This window comes from Phacochoerus africanus, chromosome 14 (assembly GCF_016906955.1).
Source record: "Phacochoerus africanus isolate WHEZ1 chromosome 14, ROS_Pafr_v1, whole genome shotgun sequence".
Lineage (NCBI taxonomy): Eukaryota > Metazoa > Chordata > Mammalia > Artiodactyla > Suidae > Phacochoerus > Phacochoerus africanus.
The window spans coordinates 19149398-19170237 of NC_062557.1; the positions used below are offsets into that span (position 1 = coordinate 19149398).

Genomic DNA, 20840 nt, shown 5'->3' on the forward strand with positions numbered 1-20840 from the left:
GAAAAAAAAAAAAATTAAAGGGGGAGCTGGCAGGGGACAGGCGGCAGAGACCGAAGGGGAGATGCGCGAAGCGAGGTCTCAAGCTCCAAGTTCACCCCGGATTCCCCTTTGCCTAAACCCAACGGGGTTTTTGCTCTTTATCCAGACGCCGGCCCAGCCACTGAAGCCGGGGTGGGAGGGACGGTTGCTGCTTCTTGAGAAATGCCTCCACCTCCCACCCTGACACCCCCTTGCTACGGCCCAGGGGGAGAACTTTTTGCTTGGACTTCCTCGGATCCTAAACCCGGAGGAGGTGAGGGGCATTGAGAACAACGAGGGGCTCGCTCCAAAACCCGGAAGGCCCTGGCGGAGCATCGAGATCGGACTAGGCGGGGTGCTCCCCGGGTTTTTCAATGTGTTGCAAGCCTAAGAGCTATTTGCTTGCTTTTATCTTTTTCTTTCTTTTTTGTTTTTTTTTTGTAACACTCCCCCTTGCTCCCCACCCCCCACCCACTCCGCTTTGGCTCCAGGGTTGCAAAAGCAAAGAGCAATAAAAAAAAAAAAAAAAAAAAAAAAAAAAACCCGCGCACACACTCAGACACACACCAGTGGCGACAGGGGAGAGTTGGAAAGACGCAGGAGAGAAGCAGGAGGCAGGAGGCAGCAGGGAGGGAGCAATGGGAGCGGGAAGCCGGCAGGTTCCCTCGCAAATCCCCCTCCGGCCCCACGTCGCCTCGCCGGCCCCGGCAGGGGAGCGAGGATCCGGGCAAGCAGATGGAGGAGTGGAGCTCGCTCTAGGCAGCGGGCTTGGCCGGAGAATGGAGGAGCCGCCAAGCGATCGGCTGATTGGAAGAGAAACGCAGAGCGATGGAGGCGGGGGTAGGAGGACGATTTCTCTGCGGGGACTGGCGGCGGCGTATACGCCCGGGTCGGGCGCTGCAGAGCTTGGCTAGCTTTCAACCCGCGCTCGCCGGCTACAGCCCCGCGCGCCCCCACCCCTAGCCCTCCCGGCGGCTCCGCAGGTGAGTGCGAGCTGGGGGCAAAAAAAGACCCGAAAGTCTCAACAAGCCCGCCCTGCCAAAGGAAAAAAAAAAAAAAAAGAAAAGCATTTTTTCCTTTTTTTTTTTTTATTTTCGTGCAACCCCCAGAGCGGTGGGAGGGAAGGGGTGAGGCTGAACCGCTCGGAGGAGGCGGAGGGGCCAGGCGAGGCCGGAGTGGCCCGGGAGGCGGCGGCGCCGAGGCGGCTCTGACGGGCGAGCGCTCGGAGCGGCGCTGCGCTGCGCCGAGGCGGGCGGGCGGGCGGGCGGAGCGGGGCGGGCGGAGCGCGGCGCGTGGGGCTCGCCATTAGCCGTCGCTCCGCTTCGCCATCTCGGGCTTTGTCTGGCGACTCGCTGCCCCGGCGTCGGCTGCGGCGGAGCTGCGGCTGGGCTCTTCGGCCCGCAGCACCCCTAAGGCGCCCCTGGCCCGCACTCCCATTCACACGCTCGGTAAGTGAGCCCCAGCGCCGCGGATTTCGGGGGAGAGGGGTTGCTGCGAGCGGCGGCAGCGACGATCTCCATGCGCCCGGGCAGGCCTGGGGAGCCATGCCGGGCTGGATTGAACCAGCTCCCAGAAAGGCTCCTCCGCCGGAGCCCGTTGCCCCCTCGCCGTTTGCGGAGTGTAAGCACAGGTTTTTTTTTTTTTTTTAATTTGCAAGGAGGATATTTTGTAGGAATAATTTTTTAAAAGTTCGTGTGTGTGCTGCTTGGCAGCGAGGCGACCGCGAGGCAGGCGCCGAAGCCTGGCGCCGCGATCGGCGGGCGTGCGCCCCAAGCCGGTGGCTACGCTCCGGGGATAAGGGTGGGCGCGGACCGCCCGCTCCGGGAGGCAGGCGAGGGGAGCGGGTGAGGGCCGGCGTGGAAACCTGAATCTGAGCTGGGAAGACTTAAGAGAGAGCTCCGGAACAAGGCTGCAGGCACCCCCCGAGCCTCCCTGGCCGCCGGGGGGCCCTCCGGGCACCCTCTCTGCGGCCGCGCCTCGAGCCCTCCCTCCCGCGCCGGCCGAGCCTGCCAGTTCCCCCGCGGGTCTGGCGAGGTCGCTCTCGGCGCCCGCCCGCCCGCCTGCCTCGGCTCCGAGCCCCGCCGCCATCCGGGCGGCTGCGTGTCTCCCTGCCCCGGCCCCCCCCCCCCTCCGGCGGCAGCAGCAGCCGCCGCCGCCGCCGCCGCCGCCACCACCACCACCACTACCACCACCACCACCCCCCTCCCCTCCTTCCTTCCCTCCGCCTCGGCCGCCCGGGTCCCCCCAGCTCCCGCCCCTCCTCCCAGCTGCCCCCCGCGGAGCCCGCCCGGGCAGGCTGTGGGAGGGAGCGGAGCCGGCGAGGCGGGCGGGCTGGCGCTCGCTCCCCGGGGGTCGGTGTGCGCTCTACGGGGAAGGACGCGCTCGCTGCCCCGCTTCTCCCGCCCCCCCCTCCCGCTCCTCCTCCTCCCTTCTCCCTCCTCCTCCCCGCTCCGGCGGCGGAGGCTGCGGCGGCGGCGGGGGGTGTGCGAGCTGAGGCCGGGGCCGGCGGGCGGGCGGCGGGCGGGCTGCCTGCAGGCGGAGGGCGCTGTGCTTTGTGCTTTTCGCCGCGAGGAGCAGCAGGCAGCAGCCACAGCCGCCGCCGCCGCCACAGCAGCAGCAGCAGCCGCCGCCCCAGCGCTGCCGCCGCGCCCGGAGGAGGAGCCGCTGCCGCCGCGGGAGGGAGCTGCGGCTGTGCCCGGCCGAGCGGGGGAGGGCGCCGCCGCTCAGAGCCGGGGAGGGAGCCGCCGGAGCGGGAAGCCTGGAGGCCGCGCTGTGCCGGGTAACCGAGACGGCTGAGGACGCGCGCTGGGGTCGGGGCCGGGCGGCAGGGAGCGAGCCGCGGGTACGGTGGACGCCCGGAGGGGACCCGGGACAACCTCCGGGCAAGGGACTGGGCGAAAGAGGGCCAGGGCACTGGAGAGGACGCCGAGAACCGGGGGAGGGGAAGGCAGGAAGCGAGGCCCGAGCTGAGTCCCGGCAGCAGGCGGAGGAGCCCGCGCTTCTCCGAGCCGGCAGGCGCAGTTCTCGCCGGCCGCCGGAGGGGGCGGCGGGGCCGGTGAGCGCTGCGCCCCCGCCTCCCGGCCGCCGTCCTCCCGCCCTCTCCTTGGCTCGGCTCCCCGGAGGCCGGGGCGGGGGCGCCGGCAGGGCTGGGCCGCAAGCTCGAGGGAGGAGGCGGCGGTTCCCGCCGTGGTCGCGCCTCTGCGCCGGGCTCCTCCGTGCGCGTCGGGGTGGCTGGGCGGTGGCGGCGCCTCTGCCCGGGGTGGGTGGCTCGGGGGCGGGGGGCAGGCCAGGCCGCTTCTCTCCGGCTGCTCGCCCGCCCAGGCGGGCGGGGACGGCGTCGCGAGCCCGCGTGGGGGGGGCGGCGGGAATCCGGATCCGGTCCCCGGGGGAGGTGCGGCCGCTGCGCTCCGGGGCCGGCGGCGGCTGCGCTGCGTCCGGGTCCCCGCCGGGTTGCGGAGGCGGGGGGAACTGGCCGGGGGGAGCGGGAGGAGGAGACTGTGGCGCGTGCCCGATTCCGCGGCCGCGCGCGCCCTTTACCCGCCCTTCCTCCTCCCCCGCCCTCCAGCCTGGGGCCTCCCCGGGGCGGGCGCACCGAGGAGGAGGAGGAGGAGTTTTTTTTTTTTTTTTTTTTTTTTGGCCGGGGTGGGGGAAGGAGGGTGGAGGGCGGGCGCTAGCTGCACGCGGGAGCGGGGAGCAGTCTCTCGCGTGGGCAGGGGAGGGCGCACGCCGCGGAGCCGGGCTGTAGGGGCTGGGGGCAGGGGGAGGGAGTTAGGAGGAAGTGGAGGAGGGCATTCCCACCCCCACCGACTCATCTCCCAGGACCTTGGCTTACAGAGTGGGGACTTGGTGCTCCCTCCCCCTTTGGGGGAGGGAGGGGATAGACAGTTCCTCACTTCTCAGCCCGAGTGAGGACTGCTTTTTTTTTTTCTTTTTCCTAAAAGGTGAGGTGGCTTTGACCCCGGCCTGCCTGGCCAGCACGACCCGAGGAGGTGGCTGGACGGCTGGAGAATGAACGGAGAAGCCGACTGCCCCACAGACCTGGAAATGGCCGCCCCCAAAGGCCAAGGTAGGAGCCCGGACCCTTAGCCGTCTTTAATTAAATTCTCTTTCCTACGGGGGTCTGCAGAGCCCACTCCCCTTCTAAAGGACTCCTCCATCTCTGAAATGAGACGGGAGGGAGTGTCTTGAGTGTTGATAAGAATAGTCAAGCAGCCCTCACGCCGGGGGTTTGGCTAGACCCAAATTACTCAGTCTTGAGCCTCTAAGTTGTATTTTCCACACTCTGTTCCCTCGTGTTGGAGAGAAAGAAGGAGGCCCCTGTGTGTGGAAGTCTTCCTTTGGAGCTTCCCATCACCCAGAGTGTCTTCAGCAATGTCCGGGAATGGGAGAGAGATGAGGAACATGAAGGAGAGGGAGATGAGAGGGCTTGAGAAGGCTTTTGAGGTTTTTTATTGTTGTTAAGGGGACAAGGGTTTTGGTGAGGCAGACTGGCCAGAGAGGGTGTTTTGGTGGCTTGAGGCCTCAAGATATGTAACTCCACCCTACCTCACCTAGCACCCCAGCCCATAGGGCTCCAGTGTGTAAGGCGGCAGGGGATAGGATGAATCTGAGCATCTGGCAATCCTTGTGAGACCTTGAGAAGACAGGTTCATGGGTTTCCGTGACCCCGTCCTGGAAACCCTGGCCCAGATCACCAGATGTAAATGCAGGTGAAGAGCCCCTTTGACGCCTAGCTGTGCTCCCAGCCCCTTTGATGTGTGTACTCCCAGCTCACCTTCCAGGCTGGCCATCCTCCAGAGGAGCCTCACTGGAGCTGCATTTTTCAGTGGCTGGAAAAAGCTGGGCCAGACCCTGTTCTCTGCCTCTAGGGGAAGTTGAGCTAGGAAGACAACGCAGAATTCCAGGGCTCTGGGGTTTCTTCGCTGGAGCAGGGCCCTGGGAGCCTTTGCCTGCGTTGCCTCACAGCTGCCCTATATTGGCTCTTTCAGTTGTTTACTCGCCCCACATTCTCCTTGGGTTTTCCTCAAGAGGGAGGGTAGGGTCATCACTCATGTTTCTCATGGTAGTTTCTAGCTGTGCTGGAGAGAAACATCTGCATGGGTTCTCCTTATTGCCCACACCGCTTGCTCAGTCTGCGCATTTAGAATCTTCACCTAGAACTTTGGTCGAACTAAGCTTCATGTTTAGGTAGATGGGTGGCCTTCTTGCTTCCCCTCCCTCTGCAATAAGCTAGCTATTCTCCAGCAGGGTCCCAAGTCACCGTAGCTTCCCCCCCCCCCCCCCCCCCGCCCCTGCCCCCGCCCCTGCCCCCGCCCCCTTCCATCTAATAAATTGTGGCCCAGGGCAGGTAGCATGTTAGAAATGATAATAGCTCTGAAGGAAGCCAGACTTGAGTCCAAGGGAGATTTCTAGATGCGATGCTGTCCCGCCCGGAGTTCCCCCTTTAACCCGTGTGGCCGCAGCTCTTGCTTAGGGCCAGGTCGTGTCGTGTCTGTGCCTTCAGAGGGAAGAGAACGAGGGTCTGGGGTGCTCTGGAAAGGAAGGGTTGCTTAAGGACTGGGGAGCAGCTGGGGGCTAGCATGAGCCCAGCGTGATGGCCTTTCCGACCCTTCCCCAGACCGCTGGTCCCAGGAAGACATGCTGACTTTGCTGGAATGCATGAAGAACAACCTTCCATCCAATGACAGCTCCAAGTTCAAAACCACTGAGTCACATATGGACTGGGAAAAAGTAGCCTTTAAAGACTTTTCGGGAGACATGTGCAAGCTCAAATGGGTGGAGATCTCTAACGAGGTAACTGATCCCCCCCCTTCCTGACACATCTGAGCACACATCCACCCATACCTTTGCCTCAGCCTTCCTGGTGGGGGAGATGAAACAGAAGTCTATAAACAGGAAGGAAAGAGACCAGGCGAGGTGCTCGCGTGGTCGCCCTTGTGCATTTCGGGAGGTGGCACGGTTGACAGCCCTGGCCAAGACTTCTCAGTTCTGCCACTTTCTAGCTGTGTGGCCTTGAATACTTACCGTCTTGGAGCGTCTGTCGTCTGAGCTGTTCTGGGGATTGAATGAGGTGCTGGCACGGACAACCATTCCGAGGTCAGGTGGTCACCTTTTTGCTGTCCTGTGGTGTGTTCTGACTGCCTGGGCCTCTGCAGGAAGCACAGGCCAGGGCCTGGGTGTCGGCCTGGGTGTCCGGGGCCGCCTGAGCGGTGTGGCTGTTGGCCTCTGCCCCTCCTCCTCTGGTAACTTCAGCCTAGTGGAACGTAGAGAAGGCTCGTGGGGAAAACGAGGGTCGGCGCCCGCGTGGTGTTCCCCTCCTGGGACCGTCCCCTTCCGCTCACCTCCCTTCTTCCCCCAGGTGAGGAAGTTCCGAACGTTGACAGAGTTGATCCTCGATGCTCAGGAACATGTTAAAAATCCCTACAAAGGCAAAAAACTCAAGGTGAGTTTCCAGGAGGAGGAGCGCCAGGGCTCGGAGAGGCCAGGTCTAAAGATCGGATGGCGTCTGACCTTCACCGTGTCCTTGTCCCTCCTTCCAGAAACATCCGGACTTTCCAAAGAAGCCCCTGACCCCTTATTTCCGCTTCTTCATGGAGAAGCGGGCCAAGTACGCAAAACTCCACCCTGAGATGAGCAACCTGGACCTGACCAAGATTCTGTCCAAGAAATACAAGGAGCTGCCCGAGAAGAAGAAGGTGGGGGGAGGGCAAAGGCTGGGAGCAGTCGGCGTGGCGTGGGTCATCTGTTGGGGGGGGGCAAGGGCTTAGACCGAGGGACCTGGCGTCAGGGGCGCGAGGGGGTCAGCGGAGCAGAATAGGGCCTCGGGTGGCCGCCCCTGATCGCCCTCCCTGGCCCCACACACCGTCCGTGCCACCCGGACCGAGGCGGGCGCTCGGTTTAGCCGCGGGCAGCCCATGGTGGTGTTTCACACGAGTCCTCACTGTTAGGCCCGCACAGCCCTTCACGCCTGACATTTTCCCAACATGGTCTCATTTGCTGCTCGTAAAGGTCACTCTGGGAGACTGCATGATCCCGATTTTGCAGGCAAGGAACTAGGGTGCTGGAGTTATCAGGTCCCATTCAGCGAGGCTAGAGCAGGACTCCGGTTTAGTGCTCAGGCTGCCTGTCTATTGCTCTTCGCGTTGCCACATCCACAGGTTGGATGGGCTTCCCTGCCCTTGTACACCTTGTGCCCTGGGGCCTCGTGCTGTCCTAGACCATCGGGGCTGTGACCCTTGGGTGGAGGTTGCCCCAGCCTGCCAGGCAGGGGTGGACACAGTCCACACAGCAGGTCTCCCAGTCCCTCGCAGAGGCAGGAGCTCCGCGCCTGCAGTGGGGACACACAGGAGACGCTGTCCAGTGAGTTGGAGCCAGGGAGAGACACTGGCGAGGGGCAGTGAGAGAGGCAGGAAGGCCCATTTGCTGGGAGAGGAGACAGTTGCATGCGGCCACCTCTCAGGAGGGCACCAGTGCTTAGCCCTTTTCCTGGTTTGTGCGCTCTGGCTGCCGGCTCAGGCGCTGGTTCTGTACCCCAAAAAAGGAGCCAGCTGGGCTGGATAAATCCAGCTGTCTGCAGCTGCTGCCTGAGCCGAGCCGGAGTGTGAGCGGCTGGAGCCATTCTTGACCCCTGTGATGGGGACATCCCAGAGCTGACTGTACACACGACACCCAGGCATCCTCAGGGGATGGGAGGGATAGGCAGGGGGTCTCAGGACGAAGAAGGGACAGAAGAGACCACGTTGTTGAGTGGACAGGGTGCCAGCCTAGGGGACATAAGCCTTGGGCCTGTTCTGGCTCCCACGGAGTCACCGCGCGTGTGCCCTTCGGTAAGTCGCTTCACTCCTCCGGACCTGCTCTTGATCTGAGGTGCGGGGGGCAGTGCCTTCCGGCTCTAAAAGCTGCTGTTTTGTGGGAGGAGGGCCAAGACTAGGGCAGAGGAGGCTGTGCTCTGCTCCCGGTTTTCCGTGGGAACCTCAAGGGAAGCAGAGTTGCCTCGCTTCTTGGCACCTGGTGCCTGTTCTATGAGGGGCAGGGGTTGGGCTCTGTCAGCTCGAGCCCCTGGCCCCCTCCAGTGCTGACTCTCGTGAATCTGGGAAGAAACGGGGAAAGGAAAGGTGGACATCGAGTGAGAGCCAGGTTAGGAAGGCCGTCAGAGTCAGGGGTGTGGGGAGGCAGGAAGGATGCAGGGAAGGAGTCGAGGATGGTGGGCAGGGAAGGTGAGGTTGGTGGAAGCTGGTGCAGAAGGAAGGGGAACCAAGCAGCAGAGGAGAATAACTCAGGGCAGGGGTGGGGGGGTATCCAGGAGCCAGAGAGCCAAAAGCCAAACACGTGGAAGAAGGTGTAGGCGGTAGGGAAGGTGACGACTGAGGAAGGACGGGGTGGGGATGGTTGCAGAACCATCACGGACAGCCAGGGACCCAAAGGCAGCGGATGAGGGGAAATCCAAATTCAGGAGACGGATCTCTTGGCCTTTTTTTTTTTTTTTTTCCCCCCCCTTCCCCCTCTAGGGCGACACCTGTAGCAATTGGAAGTTTCCAGGCTAGGGGTCCAAATCCGAGCTGCAGCTGCTGGCCTTTGCTACAGCCACAGCAACTCCAGATCTGAGCAGTGTCTGTGACCTACGCCACAGCTCACGGCAACATCGGATCCTTAATCCTCTGAGCGAGGCCAGGGATTGAACCTGTGTCCTCGTGGACACTAGTCAGATTCGTTTCCGCTGAGCCAGGACGGGAACTCCCAGGAGACAGATCTGTTGGGATGTGCTTTGGGTTGCAAGGATTCACTCTGGGTTATTTTCAGTGCAATCTCCCCTCACGCCTCAGAAGCTCCTTGGGCCACCTCTGAGGGGGCAGATCAGTATCAGCTGCCACAGACACAGGCAGAGAGTGCCGGGGCAAGGCCTACACCCTCTCCTGACTGCCGCGTTGTGGGAGTCTCGTGGTGGGGAAAGGCAGAGGAGTAGCGTCACTGGACATCAGGGCAATGCCCTGTCCCCCTTCTGGGACTTTCCGAAAGGGAGAGAAGGGGATGTAGGATGTGTGCTGGGAGACCCCTGTAGCTCCCCGCGTCTGGGCTACAGTCGAGTGTCTCCCAGCCCTTCCCCAGCACCCTGGAAGGCAGGCCACCGTCCCTGCCCGCTTATAACTTTCCCGGTGCACGTCACCAACTGGGGGGCAAAACAGCTAGCGAGGACGCGGTGGTTTCTGTAGCTCAGGCCTTGGGTCACGGGTGACCCTGTCCCCTCCTCCCCCCAGATGAAGTATATTCAGGACTTCCAGAGAGAGAAACAGGAGTTTGAGCGAAACCTCGCCCGATTCAGGTAAGGCAGAGGAGCCCGGAGGAGGGCCACGGGGTGCTGGGTGTGGCAGAAGAGGGTAGCACTGGCCAGAGCCTGGAGGCAGCCATCGGTGAGGCACAGGGGGTGGCTGGGTCCTGTGTAGACCCCGGTGGCGCAGGGGCAGGGACAGGCAGGCCACCGCCTTCCCGCCAGGCCCAGGGGCCTGGGTGGGCAGGGCAGCTGGCTCGGGTCAGCCCCCGGCAGGACCCCCCCCTCCCCTGCCGCTGCCGCCGCCGGCTGATGGCTGCTCCCTGCGCCCTGGCCAGGGAGGATCACCCCGACCTAATCCAGAACGCCAAGAAGTCGGACATCCCCGAGAAGCCCAAAACCCCCCAGCAGCTGTGGTACACCCACGAGAAGAAGGTGTATCTCAAAGTGCGGCCAGATGTGAGTGTCCGGCCAAGGGGTGGCGGGGAGGGCGCACGGCGATGGCAAGGGGGGAGCCGCGCCAGGTCGGCCGGGCACGGTGCAGGGGAGCAGGAGAGGAGGCCCCTCCCCAGGGGTGGGCTGCATGGACAGGGCCTGGGCCAGCTGGCGTGCGAGCGTGTGTGTGCGTGCGTGCGTGCGTGAGCCTGTCCCCTTGCACCCAGGCGGGGCCCCCCCGCCTCTCTGCCTTCCCCTCCTGGCCCGTGGGGGACACTCCTGTGACCTCCTGTGGCCTGAGGGGGCGGGGGCCTCTGCGCCCCCCTCCCCTTCCCCTCCCCCCTGCCCCCGGCTGCCTGTGTGTGTCTGACGGCTTTTGGTTTGCAGGCCACTACGAAGGAGGTGAAGGACTCCCTGGGGAAGCAGTGGTCTCAGCTCTCGGACAAAAAGAGGCTGAAATGGATTCATAAGGCCCTGGAGCAGCGGAAGGAGTACGAGGTTAGGCTTCCGCTGCGCTCCGCCCCACCCGGCTCTTCACGAGCCTCTGCGCTCTGACTCTCTGGCCTCCGCACTCAGCGGGAGGCGGTCCCTCCCCACCCCGCCCCTGAGGGAGGGGCCGTCTGGGCCCCTCACCTCTGCCCCTTCCTTCTCCACCCCCCCACCCCCCACCATGAGATCTCAGGCTAGGGCAGGGCAGGGCACCACGTCTCGTGTGACACAGCAGACACACGGCCACCCCCCAGCTTTGCTCCCTGCCTCCCCTCCCCAGCGGCTCTCCCCGCTCCCCGGCCCCCCGCTAACCCCGCACCCCGTTGCCCTCCATCCCCCCCCACCTCACTCTGCAGGAGATCATGCGTGACTATATCCAGAAGCACCCCGAGCTGAACATCAGCGAGGAGGGCATCACCAAGTCCACCCTCACCAAGGCCGAACGCCAGCTCAAGGACAAGTTTGATGGGCGACCCACCAAGCCACCTCCGTGAGCGCCGCTCTGGGGCGGGTGGGCCAGTGGGCAGCCAGGGAGCTGGGCCGGTAGAGGACCTCTGGCCCTGGCTCTGGAAGTGAGGAGGCCGCTGCCCTGGGGCCGCCCCATCGCTCACAGGGGTGCTCCCCCCTTGCTGCCGGTTGTGACAGGAACAGCTACTCGCTGTACTGCGCAGAGCTGATGGCCAACATGAAGGACGTGCCCAGCACAGAGCGCATGGTGCTATGCAGCCAGCAGTGGAAGCTGCTGTCCCAGAAGGAGAAGGACGCCTACCACAAGAAGTGCGACCAGGTGAGCCGTGCCAGGAGCCAGCCCTGTAGGGGGAGGACTTCCAACCCTGGGGCTTGGAAGCATGCGGTCTGACCCGTGGGCCCTCACTTCACACCTGGTGGAGGTGGTGTTCTAGGTGTAGCTTCCGGCCAGTCGAGGCAGCCCCAGGCCTCGTGCTTCACATCCATCTGCAGAAGGAGACAGGGCCCTGTGCAGGCTCCAGGTGGCTTGCCGAGGGGCCGCTCTTTGTCCCTGAACAAGGGAGGGTCTCCAGCGAGGCTACCCCCAGACTAACCCTGACTCCCCTTCCTTCCCCAGAAAAAGAAAGATTACGAGGTGGAACTGCTCCGTTTCCTAGAGGTGAGTGTTTCTCTGCGGAAGGCCGCGGGGCAGAGAGCGGGGCCTAGGGGTGGGTGAGCAAGGCCCTTAGGGCCTCTGGAAGCGGACTGGGGACCAGACGTCTGACCGCAGGCTGCCTCTTCTCCCCGACCAGAGCCTGCCCGAGGAGGAGCAGCAGCGGGTCCTGGGGGAGGAGAAGATGCTGAACATCAACAAGAAGCAGGCCACCAGCCCAGCCTCCAAGAAGCCCTCCCAGGAAGCGGGCAAGGTGGGCAGGGGGCACAACCAGCCAGGTGGGGGTGGGAGAGGCGAGGCTCCGGTCCGCACGCCACGGATCCCGACCCTCTTTGCACGGCTACAGGGCGGCTCAGAGAAGCCCAAAAGGCCCGTGTCCGCCATGTTCATCTTCTCGGAAGAGAAGCGGCGGCAGCTGCAGGAGGAGAGGCCCGAGCTCTCAGAGAGCGAGCTGACCCGCCTGCTGGCCCGCATGTGGAACGACCTGTCCGAGAAGAAAAAGGTCAGGGTTGCCAGACCGCCCGCCGGGCAGAGGCCGGGCCCCTTCTCCCCGGGGACCAGCTGCACTTCCTCACCCTGCCCCGTGATGTGTGGATGAGGCCGGAGCCCCACTTGCACCCGGGCGCAGGTGGCGGGGCCAGGAACCCAGCAAGCCGGAAGGCGGGAAGCTGTCGGGCCGAGGCCTGTGGGCTCCCTGGGGAGCAGGGCTGCCGGGCGGGTTGAGCCGCTGGCTGGAGACATCCGCACCAGCCCGTCCGCACCAGCCCGGCCCTTAGCTCGCCCGCCCCGCCCTTGTGGGTTCCCCGAGAGCGGTCAGCGGCTGGGCGAGCCACGCGCGCCCCCTGGGGGCGGCTGCAAGGTTGACGCCTCTCCCGTCCGTCCGTCCACAGGCCAAGTACAAGGCCCGGGAGGCGGCGCTGAAAGCCCAGTCGGAAAGGAAGCCGGGCGCCGATCGCGAGGACCGGGGCAAGCTGCCCGAGTCGCCCAAGAGAGCCGAGGAGATCTGGCAGCAGAGCGTCATTGGCGACTACCTGGCCCGCTTCAAGGTGGCAGGCAGTGGGAAAGGGGTTGTTCTGTCACCACCCACCCAGACCTCCTCCAGCCCTGGGTGACCCCTCCCACAGCTGACGCCCCTGTCTGTCCCCAGAATGACCGGGTGAAGGCCTTGAAAGCCATGGAGATGACTTGGAACAACATGGAAAAGAAGGAGAAACTGATGTGGATTAAGAAGGCCGCTGAAGACCAAAAGCGATACGAGGTAGGAAGGGGGCTGCTGGTCAGAGCCGCGCGGGGCAGGGCAGAGCTGGGGGCCCCTCCTGCCACAGAAAGCTCCGGTGCGCCCTCTTGGGTGGGCAGCTTGACCCCACTGCCTGGGGCTTGGAGCCAGAAGTCCCAGCTTGGGCTCTGTGACCCTGAGTGGGTCTCCTAACTTCCTTCTCTGAGCCTCAGTCGGGCCTTAGTCAGACAAGGGCGATGCTGTCACATGAGGGCAATGGCGAAAGCCCTTTCAGACAGCAGGGCCCACCGGACACAGCGTGAGCTGTAAGGAAGCTGTGCCTCGGTTTCTCCTCCTTCCTGGCCCATGAAAGCAGAGTCAGCTAAGGACTGACGGCCTGGGGCAGGAGGTCGAGGGGCATGACCTGTCCGGGCTGTCCCCACAGAGAGAGCTGAGTGAGATGCGGGCACCCCCGGCTGCTGCCAACTCATCCAAGAAGATGAAGTTCCAGGGAGAACCCAAGAAGCCTCCCATGTGAGCCTGGGGGCTGGAGTCCACCCTGGGGGGCGCTGGCCAGGGCAGAAGGGCTGCTTGGTTGGTATCCTGACCCTCCCTGCCCCACTCCCGCCTCCCAGGAACGGTTACCAGAAGTTCTCCCAGGAGCTACTGTCCAACGGAGAGCTGAACCACCTGCCACTGAAGGAGCGCATGGTGGAGATTGGCAGCCGCTGGCAGCGCATCTCCCAGAGCCAGAAGGAACACTACAAAAAGCTGGCCGAGGAGCAGCAGAAGCAGTACAAAGTGCACCTGGACCTCTGGGTCAAGGTGAGAGGGCGGGGCGGGCGGCAAGGATGAGGGAGGTGTCATGCTGGCTGGTCTGCACTCGGGGTTTAATTCAGTGTTGCAGCAGTCCTTCTGGGTGATGATCTGTCAAAGATAAGGTTGCCAAGGCTCAGAGAGGTTAAGTAACTTACCTAAGGTCACACAGCTAGTAAGTAGGAAAATCCAAAGCAGGCTGCCTTTGCCTCTCTCCAGCCGGAATCGGGGGACCTCCCCTAGATACAGGCTCGACCCCCGGCCCTGAGCTCTCCTTCTATGCCTTGCTTGAGCAGTCAGGTCTCTAAAGAGGGGAAGTCACATATGTCTTCCCCAGCCACCCAGGCAGGCTGACCAAGGACTCAGGGGAATAGTGTGGATTAAGTGTTCCAGAAGTTCGGTGAGCCCCAGGTTGCCTCAATAGTGGCTCTGGGCTTGGTGTTTGGGGAGGAGTGATGAAGCCCGGCTACGGAGGTCAACATGGGGAGCTTCTCTTGAGTCGAGGAAGCCCTGGCTCTGGAGCCTCCGTTTGGGTAGAGCAACAGGGCGGACACGAAAAGCCTCCTGTGGCTTAGGAAAGGATTCGGGGCTTCTTAGCTGAAACACTGAGCTGGTGAGGTTCAGTCCCTGGGGTTCTCTACGGAGACCCTAGGCGTGGGGAGACCGGGATGGGTGACAGTGGGGTGGTGGTAAATACTCAGCCCCCTGCCTGGCACCTGGCCAACATGGTCCATCAGCAGTAGTTTGAGGGGTCGTATTCTGTCTCTCACCTCCTTCTCTGTCTCCCCCAGAGCCTGTCTCCTCAGGACCGTGCAGCGTATAAAGAGTACATCTCTAGCGTGAGTCTGGGACAGGGTGATGTTGGGATAAGGGGGGGGACTCGGTTGTGGGGTCTGGAGCTTACAGCCCCTCCCTTCGCCTGTGTCCCCGTCCCTCTCCTGCAGAAACGTAAGAGCATGACCAAGCTTCGAGGCCCGAACCCCAAGTCCAGCCGGACTACCCTGCAGTCTAAGTCGGTAAGGAGCCCCTCCCAGGAGGAGGGTCCCGTGCAGGGTCCAAGGCGCGGCAGGGACCCCTGATGGGCTTCCATCCCTCGCAGGAGTCTGAGGAGGACGATGAAGAGGATGAGGATGAGGATGACGAGGACGAGGAGGAGGAAGATGACGAGAACGGGGACTCCTCCGAGGATGGCGGCGACTCCTCCGAGTCCAGCAGCGAGGACGAGAGCGAGGACGGGGATGAGGTGGGGCGGGCGGGCGGGCGGGTGGGCAGGACGGGGTCCCGCCAGCACGGCCCCCTGGTGACTGCACTTCCCTTGCCTCCCAGAACGAGGATGAGGATGAGGACGAGGACGACGACGAGGATGACGACGAGGACGAGGACAACGAATCCGAGGGCAGCAGCTCCAGCTCGTCCTCCTCGGGGGACTCCTCGGACTCTGACTCCAACTGAGGCTCAGCCCCACGCGGGGCGCCCCTCCTCGACTGACCACCTTTGTTTCTCTCCCATGTTCTGTCCCCTGCCCCCTGGCCTCCCCCACTTTCTTTCTTTCTTTTTCTTTTTTCTTTTTTTTTAAAAAAAAAAAAACAAAATACAGTGGGGAGAGGCACTGGAGGCGCCCAGGCTAGAACTCTGCGTCCTCAGAGCCATCAGCCCTGGAGGGCCCTCCAGGGAGCGCAACCACCAGACTGAGCCACCACTGGACCGGCCCAGCCCACCCCTCTTTTGCACTCGCAGTTCCGGCATGGACAATGGACCTGGGAGTGGGATCGGGGGTGGGTCCCAAAGAGTTCTCTGAGGCCCTCTACACCTGCAGCCCAACCCCTGGGAGGGCGGAAGCTTGGGGAAGGCCCCTTTGTTTCCAGAGGGGCTTGCAGCCTGGACCCCTACATTGGAACTGGAGGCAGGGGACATGGGAGAGGAGGGCGGGTGCCTATGGGGAAATAGGCACGGCCCCCCAGCCCTCTCCCCTGCCCCCTGCAGGAAGGAGCTGCCTGGACCCACTCACGAGGGGAGGGGGCAGAAGTGTTTTTTATATATGTGTATATATTTTTTTTTTTAAGCTCTGAGCTGTCAACGAGACGTTTCCTACCGATCTCGGCTGCCGTCTCTGTTGTCATTTCTGGGAGAGGGAGGGGGTAGGGGTTAGGTTTGGGACTTTTTTAAAACGGTCTTGATGCGTGTGGAAAAGTGCGTGTGTGTGTGTGTGCGTGTGTGTGGCCTGTACATAGCATGGGTGCACCTGTGGATGTGTGCAAAGGCACATGTGTATTTGTGTGTGTAAGAGAGGAGGAGGGGCCCACCTCAAGTCTGTGAATCTGGTGAAAGGGTTGGTGCGGGCCGGGGTGACATTGATCCTGGTGGGGACAGGCTGGGTGGCCCCTTTCTCCATATCTTCTGCTTTGCCGAATCTCGGATTCAGTTTTGCGGGGTGACTGAAGCTCCTCTGATGCTTCTCATACTGGTTTCCTTCTGAGCTACTGCTGGTCTCCAATATCCAGCAGGATGGCGGAGAGGGGAACAGACCAGGTAGAACCTTAAAGCTTTGATTTGGTGGGAAAGGCCTCTGCAGCTCATCTGAGAGGCCTCCCGGCCACCCTGGGCTCCGAGAAATGTGTTGGAAGCTTGTAACTTACACGTCGCTCCTGCCTTTCCACCACATCCTCCAGCTCCCCCACCCCCATTTCCTTTGATTTCTCAGGTCTGCCCACCTCCCCAAACCCACGGCTGGGGAAGAGGTCTGCAAAAGCTGTTTTTGCAGCTGTCCTAACCCTTCCCAGCCATCCCCCCAATTTTGGTACCCCGATTCCTAGACTTTAATAAGCCAAGCCACCTTGTCTCTGGGTTTAAATTTGGGGGGGGGGGTGTTTTAAATTTTGACTTATTATTTTTTTTAAACAATCACATCGTTGACCTATCTAATCGGGGCTTTGTGCTTTTCCACCTTCCCCTCTGAATGAAAGCCAAGGGATGGGGAAGAGTGGGAGCTCCGCCCAGGAGGCGGGCTGGGAAAGGTGGGTCCTGCTCCCAAAGGCAGGCGGTCCCGATTTGCCTTGGACTTGGTGCTGGGAGTGGGGGGAGCTAGGGAGGGACACTTCCCACTCCCACTCCCCTTCCTTTGTCCTGATCCTGGAATTAGGTACAAGGGTTCATAGGTTCTATTTCTTCCGGAGAGCCCCTGCAGAGAACCCTGTTTCCCTGTTTGAATGCTCCTGCGCTGTTGTGTTTTAGTGAAACGTGTCTTCACTTAAAACCAACTTCGAGCGGGGCACTGTTTCTTTCCCCCCGTTTTGAAAGTTGAAAAATTCTTACAGTACAAACAGGGCTGTGGGGGGTGAGGGTGTTGGTGCTGTGAGAGGTCACTCTGAGTGCATTTTGGCACTGGGATGGGATGGCTGGGGTGGGAGGACCCCGCTCCCCCCTCCTTTTTTCTAATATTTAAGGAGTGTTTTTGTAGGTTTCAACAACAACCACAACTTGAATTTGTAACATGGGAGGTGGGAGGGAATGGCTTAGAGGTGTCCGCCTAAGCTTAAGGCCAACTGTGGAAGTTTTGTTTTCCCTTTTTTTGTACAATAAAGTAAAAAAACAAAGGTTTGAGTGCTGTCTGATCACTGGACTCCATGAAGGGGGAGTGGTGGCAGAGGTGACCGAACAGGCTCAATGTGGAAAGCCCCTTGAAGCCAGCTTCTTGGCCTCTTCTTTCTAGAACCAACTTCCTCTCTCCTGAAGATGCTATAGGCAACCTACCTTTGCACTGTTTTGTGCTACTGGGGTTTTTTTTTTTTGTTTTGTTTTGCTTTGTTTTGTCGTTTTGCCTTTTCTTGAGCCCCTCCTGCAGCATATGGAGGTTCCCAGGCTAGGGGTTGAATCGGAGCTGTAGCCACCGGCCTACACCAGAGCCACAGCAACTCGGAATCCTAGCCACGTCTGTGACTCACACCACAGCTCATGGCACCGCCGGATCCTTAACCCACTGAGCAAGGCCAGGGATGGAACCTGAAACCTCATGGTTCCAAGTCAGATTCATTAACCACTGCGCCACAACAGGAACTCCTTGTGCTACTGTTTTTGCACTTTCTCGATTCAGTTGGTTCACGTTGGGTTGTCAGGCCACTAAGGACTGGATATTTGGAAAACAAATACATTATTTTCTCCCACAGTGCAACTGCCTTGAAAAAATGGAGATGATGAGCCATTAGGGTCAGGGGTTCGTCCCCGTCATGCATGGGCTTGTCATTGGGAGTTGAGCCCTTCGCTCACTCAGGGTTAGGAATGACTTTCCTAACACCCAGACCTCTGATGGGAAGTGGGCTGGGCCGAGATGAATCACTCTCTGAGGGTAAGGAAGACAGCCGTCCCTGCACTGGCCCTGGCTGGGTTCCTGGAACGCCGCGGGCTAAAGCCCAGGCTTTAGACCCACCACAGGCTTAGACCCACCTAAGACCCCTCCCTTTGCCCCACGCCCCTCTGTCACTCTTGGCCAAACTTGTGAAAAGCTCCTTGCCCTTAGGGTCTCCCATTTCCTCACCTCCCACGCACTATTCCTCTGAGGGCACCGCAGACCCTTGCCCGTCTCTTGACGTCTTGGTCTCCTCTGCTGGCACCCGCCCCTCCTCCTCATTCTATCCTAGGTATTCAAGTCACTCCAGGAACCACCAGTTATCACCCACAGGTAGCCATTCTGAAAGGTGGCCTTTACAGAGACCGCTCTTCCAAGCTGCACACCAGTACAGACTTCAGGGTATCCTCTGGGATGTCTAGTAGGCATCTTACCTCAAGGCCCCAGACGATCACCAACCATCTAGTCATTCAATCTAGAAACCAGGGTATCAGCCTTAACTCCTCGCTCCCTAGTTCATCTCCCAGTGAAATTCGCTCTCCTAGATCTATCCGTTCCACTTCCTGTATCTCTCTCAGATCTGTCTACACGTGGCTGCCCATCCTCATCCTATTCAAGGCCACCGCCATTGCTCAACTTCTGCAAAGACCTCTTCAAACTGGTCTTCCTGCTTGCACTCTTGCCCCCTACAGTCCATCCTGCACATGGCAACCAAGGCTATCTTAAAAAAAACAAACCGGAAGTTCCTTCTTGACTCAGGGGGTTAAGGATTGGATGTCACTGCTGTGGCACAGGTTCAATCCCTGGCCCGGGAATTTCCACATGCCATGGCTGTGGCTAAAAAAATAAAATAAAATACTTAAATTTGATGACTTCTGCACTTACGACCTACCGTGTCTTACAGTGACCCTACAAGGCCTGGCCCCCGTTTCCCTCCTCCCTTCTCTCTTCCTAATTGCTCACAATGATCCAGCCAAGGGATCCATCTTTTGTTCCTCAAACATGCTTACCACAGGGCCTTTGCACTTGATCTCTCTGTGCCCAAGATGCTATTCCCACAACACCACACATAGTTTGTTTTTCTTAGACTGAAATTCAAATATCTCCTCACAGGCCCTCCCTGACCACCCTCTCTAGAAAGGCCTCCTCCTCCATCTCCTTGTTTCTGAGTTTATCTACTTGTTTATTGTCTGTCTCCCCAAGGAGAAGACAAGTTATCTGCTCATTCATTACAGTAATCCCAGCACCTAAGCATACATTTGACACTCAAGAAATATTTGTTGGGAGTTCCCATCGTGGCTCAGTGGTTAACGAACCCAACTAGGAACCATGAGGTTGTGGGTTCCGTCCCTGGCCTTGCTCAGTGGGTTAAAGATCCGGAGTTGCCGTGAGCTGTGGTGTAGGTTGCAGACGCGGCTCAGATCCTGTGTTGCTGTGGCTCTGGCATAGGCCGGCGGCTACAGCTCCGATCAACCCCTAGCCTGGGGACCTCCATGTGCCGCGGGAGCGGCCTTAGAAATGGCCAAAAAAAAAAAAAAGAAAGAAAAAGAAAAAAAGAAATATTTGTTGAATGAGTGAATAAGTATGGCCCACAATGCCCAGGGGATCTGGTGCCCCTGCTGGCCTCTCTACCCAGCTACACAAGCCATCCAAGACTCTTAACACATCACACTCTCTTCCCAGGCCTCTACGCATTCCACCTTCATGCAACGATACCCTCTTCCTAGAATGGTCCTTTCTTCCTAGTTAATTCAAGGTGCCACTTAAAAGATCAGTTCCAGAGTTCCCTTGTGGTTCAGCAGGTTAAGGATCTGGCATTGTCACTGCAGCTACTGAGGTCGTGGCTGTGGCAAGGGTACAACCCCTCGCCTGGGAACTTTCACATGCTGCAGGGCATGCCCTCTCCCCCAAAAAGATCACTTCCTCCAGGGAGCCTGTCCTGACCCCCTGATAAAAAGATTTCTATGCATTTGTTTCTTCAGCAGCCCGGATGCCTTCACATTCAAACTTCTTTCTTCCACGTCAGGTTTGCTGGGCTGTAAGCTCCTCTAGGACAAGGTCTGTGGGTCTCTCTGCTAAAACCCCAGGGTCTCACCCAGAGCCTGGACCAGCACGGTCCTTAGTGTTTATTGACTGGTGCTAACTGTGGAGACCGGGCACGTGCCCAAAGAGGTCACCACTACAGAGTCGCTCAGGCCAAGAATGAACAGCATAATCCAATTTTATAGGAGTCTGTTGTGAGGGTGGCCACGGGGTGGAGAAGTGAGGAAGGATTTAGATAAACAGGGAGGAGACAGGAAGACCTCCTGGGCATAAGTAAATTCCTTAGGGCAGGATGTACTGGACATATTCCAAGACTAAGAAACAGATCAGCATCCTCGGAGTGGAGAATTCCTGATTTGTACTGTGGAGATACCTGAAGGCCTGGCCTCACTACTTTGCTCTAGTCTCAAGTTCCACCATCTTCTGAGAGGCTCCACCAGCTAATCTCCCAGTAACTCCAACATATTCCCAAACAGAATTTTTCATTCCCCTGTATCATCACATCTCCTCTTCAGAGCGCCCCATCTTTTTTTTCTTTCTTTTTTTTTTGCCACGCCGGCAACACACGGAAGCCAAGGATGGAACTCACACCACAGCAGCAAGCCAAGCCACAGCAATGACAATGCTGGGTCCCGAGCCCTACTGTGCCACAAGGGAGCTCCCAGAGTGCCCCATCTTGGTTAAAGATGTTTTCAGGGTCTTTTACCCCAAACATCTCCAGCAATAACAATAACAAAAACCTAACCACTTCGAAGGTAACCAGCCTCTACGCTCCAGAGTGATCTACTTAAAATGCAAGTCTGGTCAAACGATTCCCCCTGAGGACCCTCACAGCCTGTAGGGTAAAGCTCACAACCTCCCAGGCACACCCTTAGTCCTGCATCGTCCGCCCACCTTACCTCCTGCTGCTTCCCCACCCACTCCTGACCCAGCCAGTGCCCAGACTTCTCTTTCCTCTCTTTTTTGGGCCACACCCGTGGCATGCAAAAGTTCCCTGGCCAGGGACCAAACCTGTGCCACAGCAGTGACAAGAGCCACTTCATCGACAACATCGTTGGATCCTTAACCCCCTGAGCTACACGGGAACTCCAAGGAT

General features: G+C 60.1%; 1 protein-coding gene across 6 annotated transcripts; it reads left to right on the forward strand.

Moving 5' to 3' along the window:
- The first annotated feature begins 613 nt into the window (after window positions 1-613).
- Window positions 614-16956, forward strand: UBTF (upstream binding transcription factor). 6 transcript variants are annotated; one of them, XM_047758241.1, is made up of 21 exons: window positions 614-1001; window positions 3960-4084; window positions 5636-5811; window positions 6377-6460; window positions 6558-6713; window positions 9273-9337; window positions 9622-9742; window positions 10106-10216; window positions 10564-10697; window positions 10853-10994; window positions 11292-11333; window positions 11467-11580; window positions 11674-11829; window positions 12218-12373; window positions 12475-12585; window positions 12989-13077; window positions 13179-13368; window positions 14151-14198; window positions 14304-14375; window positions 14459-14602; window positions 14686-16956. In XM_047758241.1, the coding sequence occupies exons 2-21, from the start codon at window positions 4027-4029 to the stop codon at window positions 14809-14811; spliced, it is 2295 nt and encodes a 764-aa protein (XP_047614197.1). In that variant the 5' UTR covers window positions 614-1001; window positions 3960-4026; the 3' UTR covers window positions 14812-16956. The 6 variants fall into 6 exon arrangements, with proteins under 6 accessions (XP_047614197.1, XP_047614195.1, XP_047614199.1 ...); XM_047758239.1 differs by lacking the exon at window positions 614-1001 and adding an exon at window positions 1329-1466; XM_047758240.1 differs by lacking the exon at window positions 614-1001 and adding an exon at window positions 2670-2797.
- Window positions 16957-20840: the final 3884 nt, after the last annotated feature.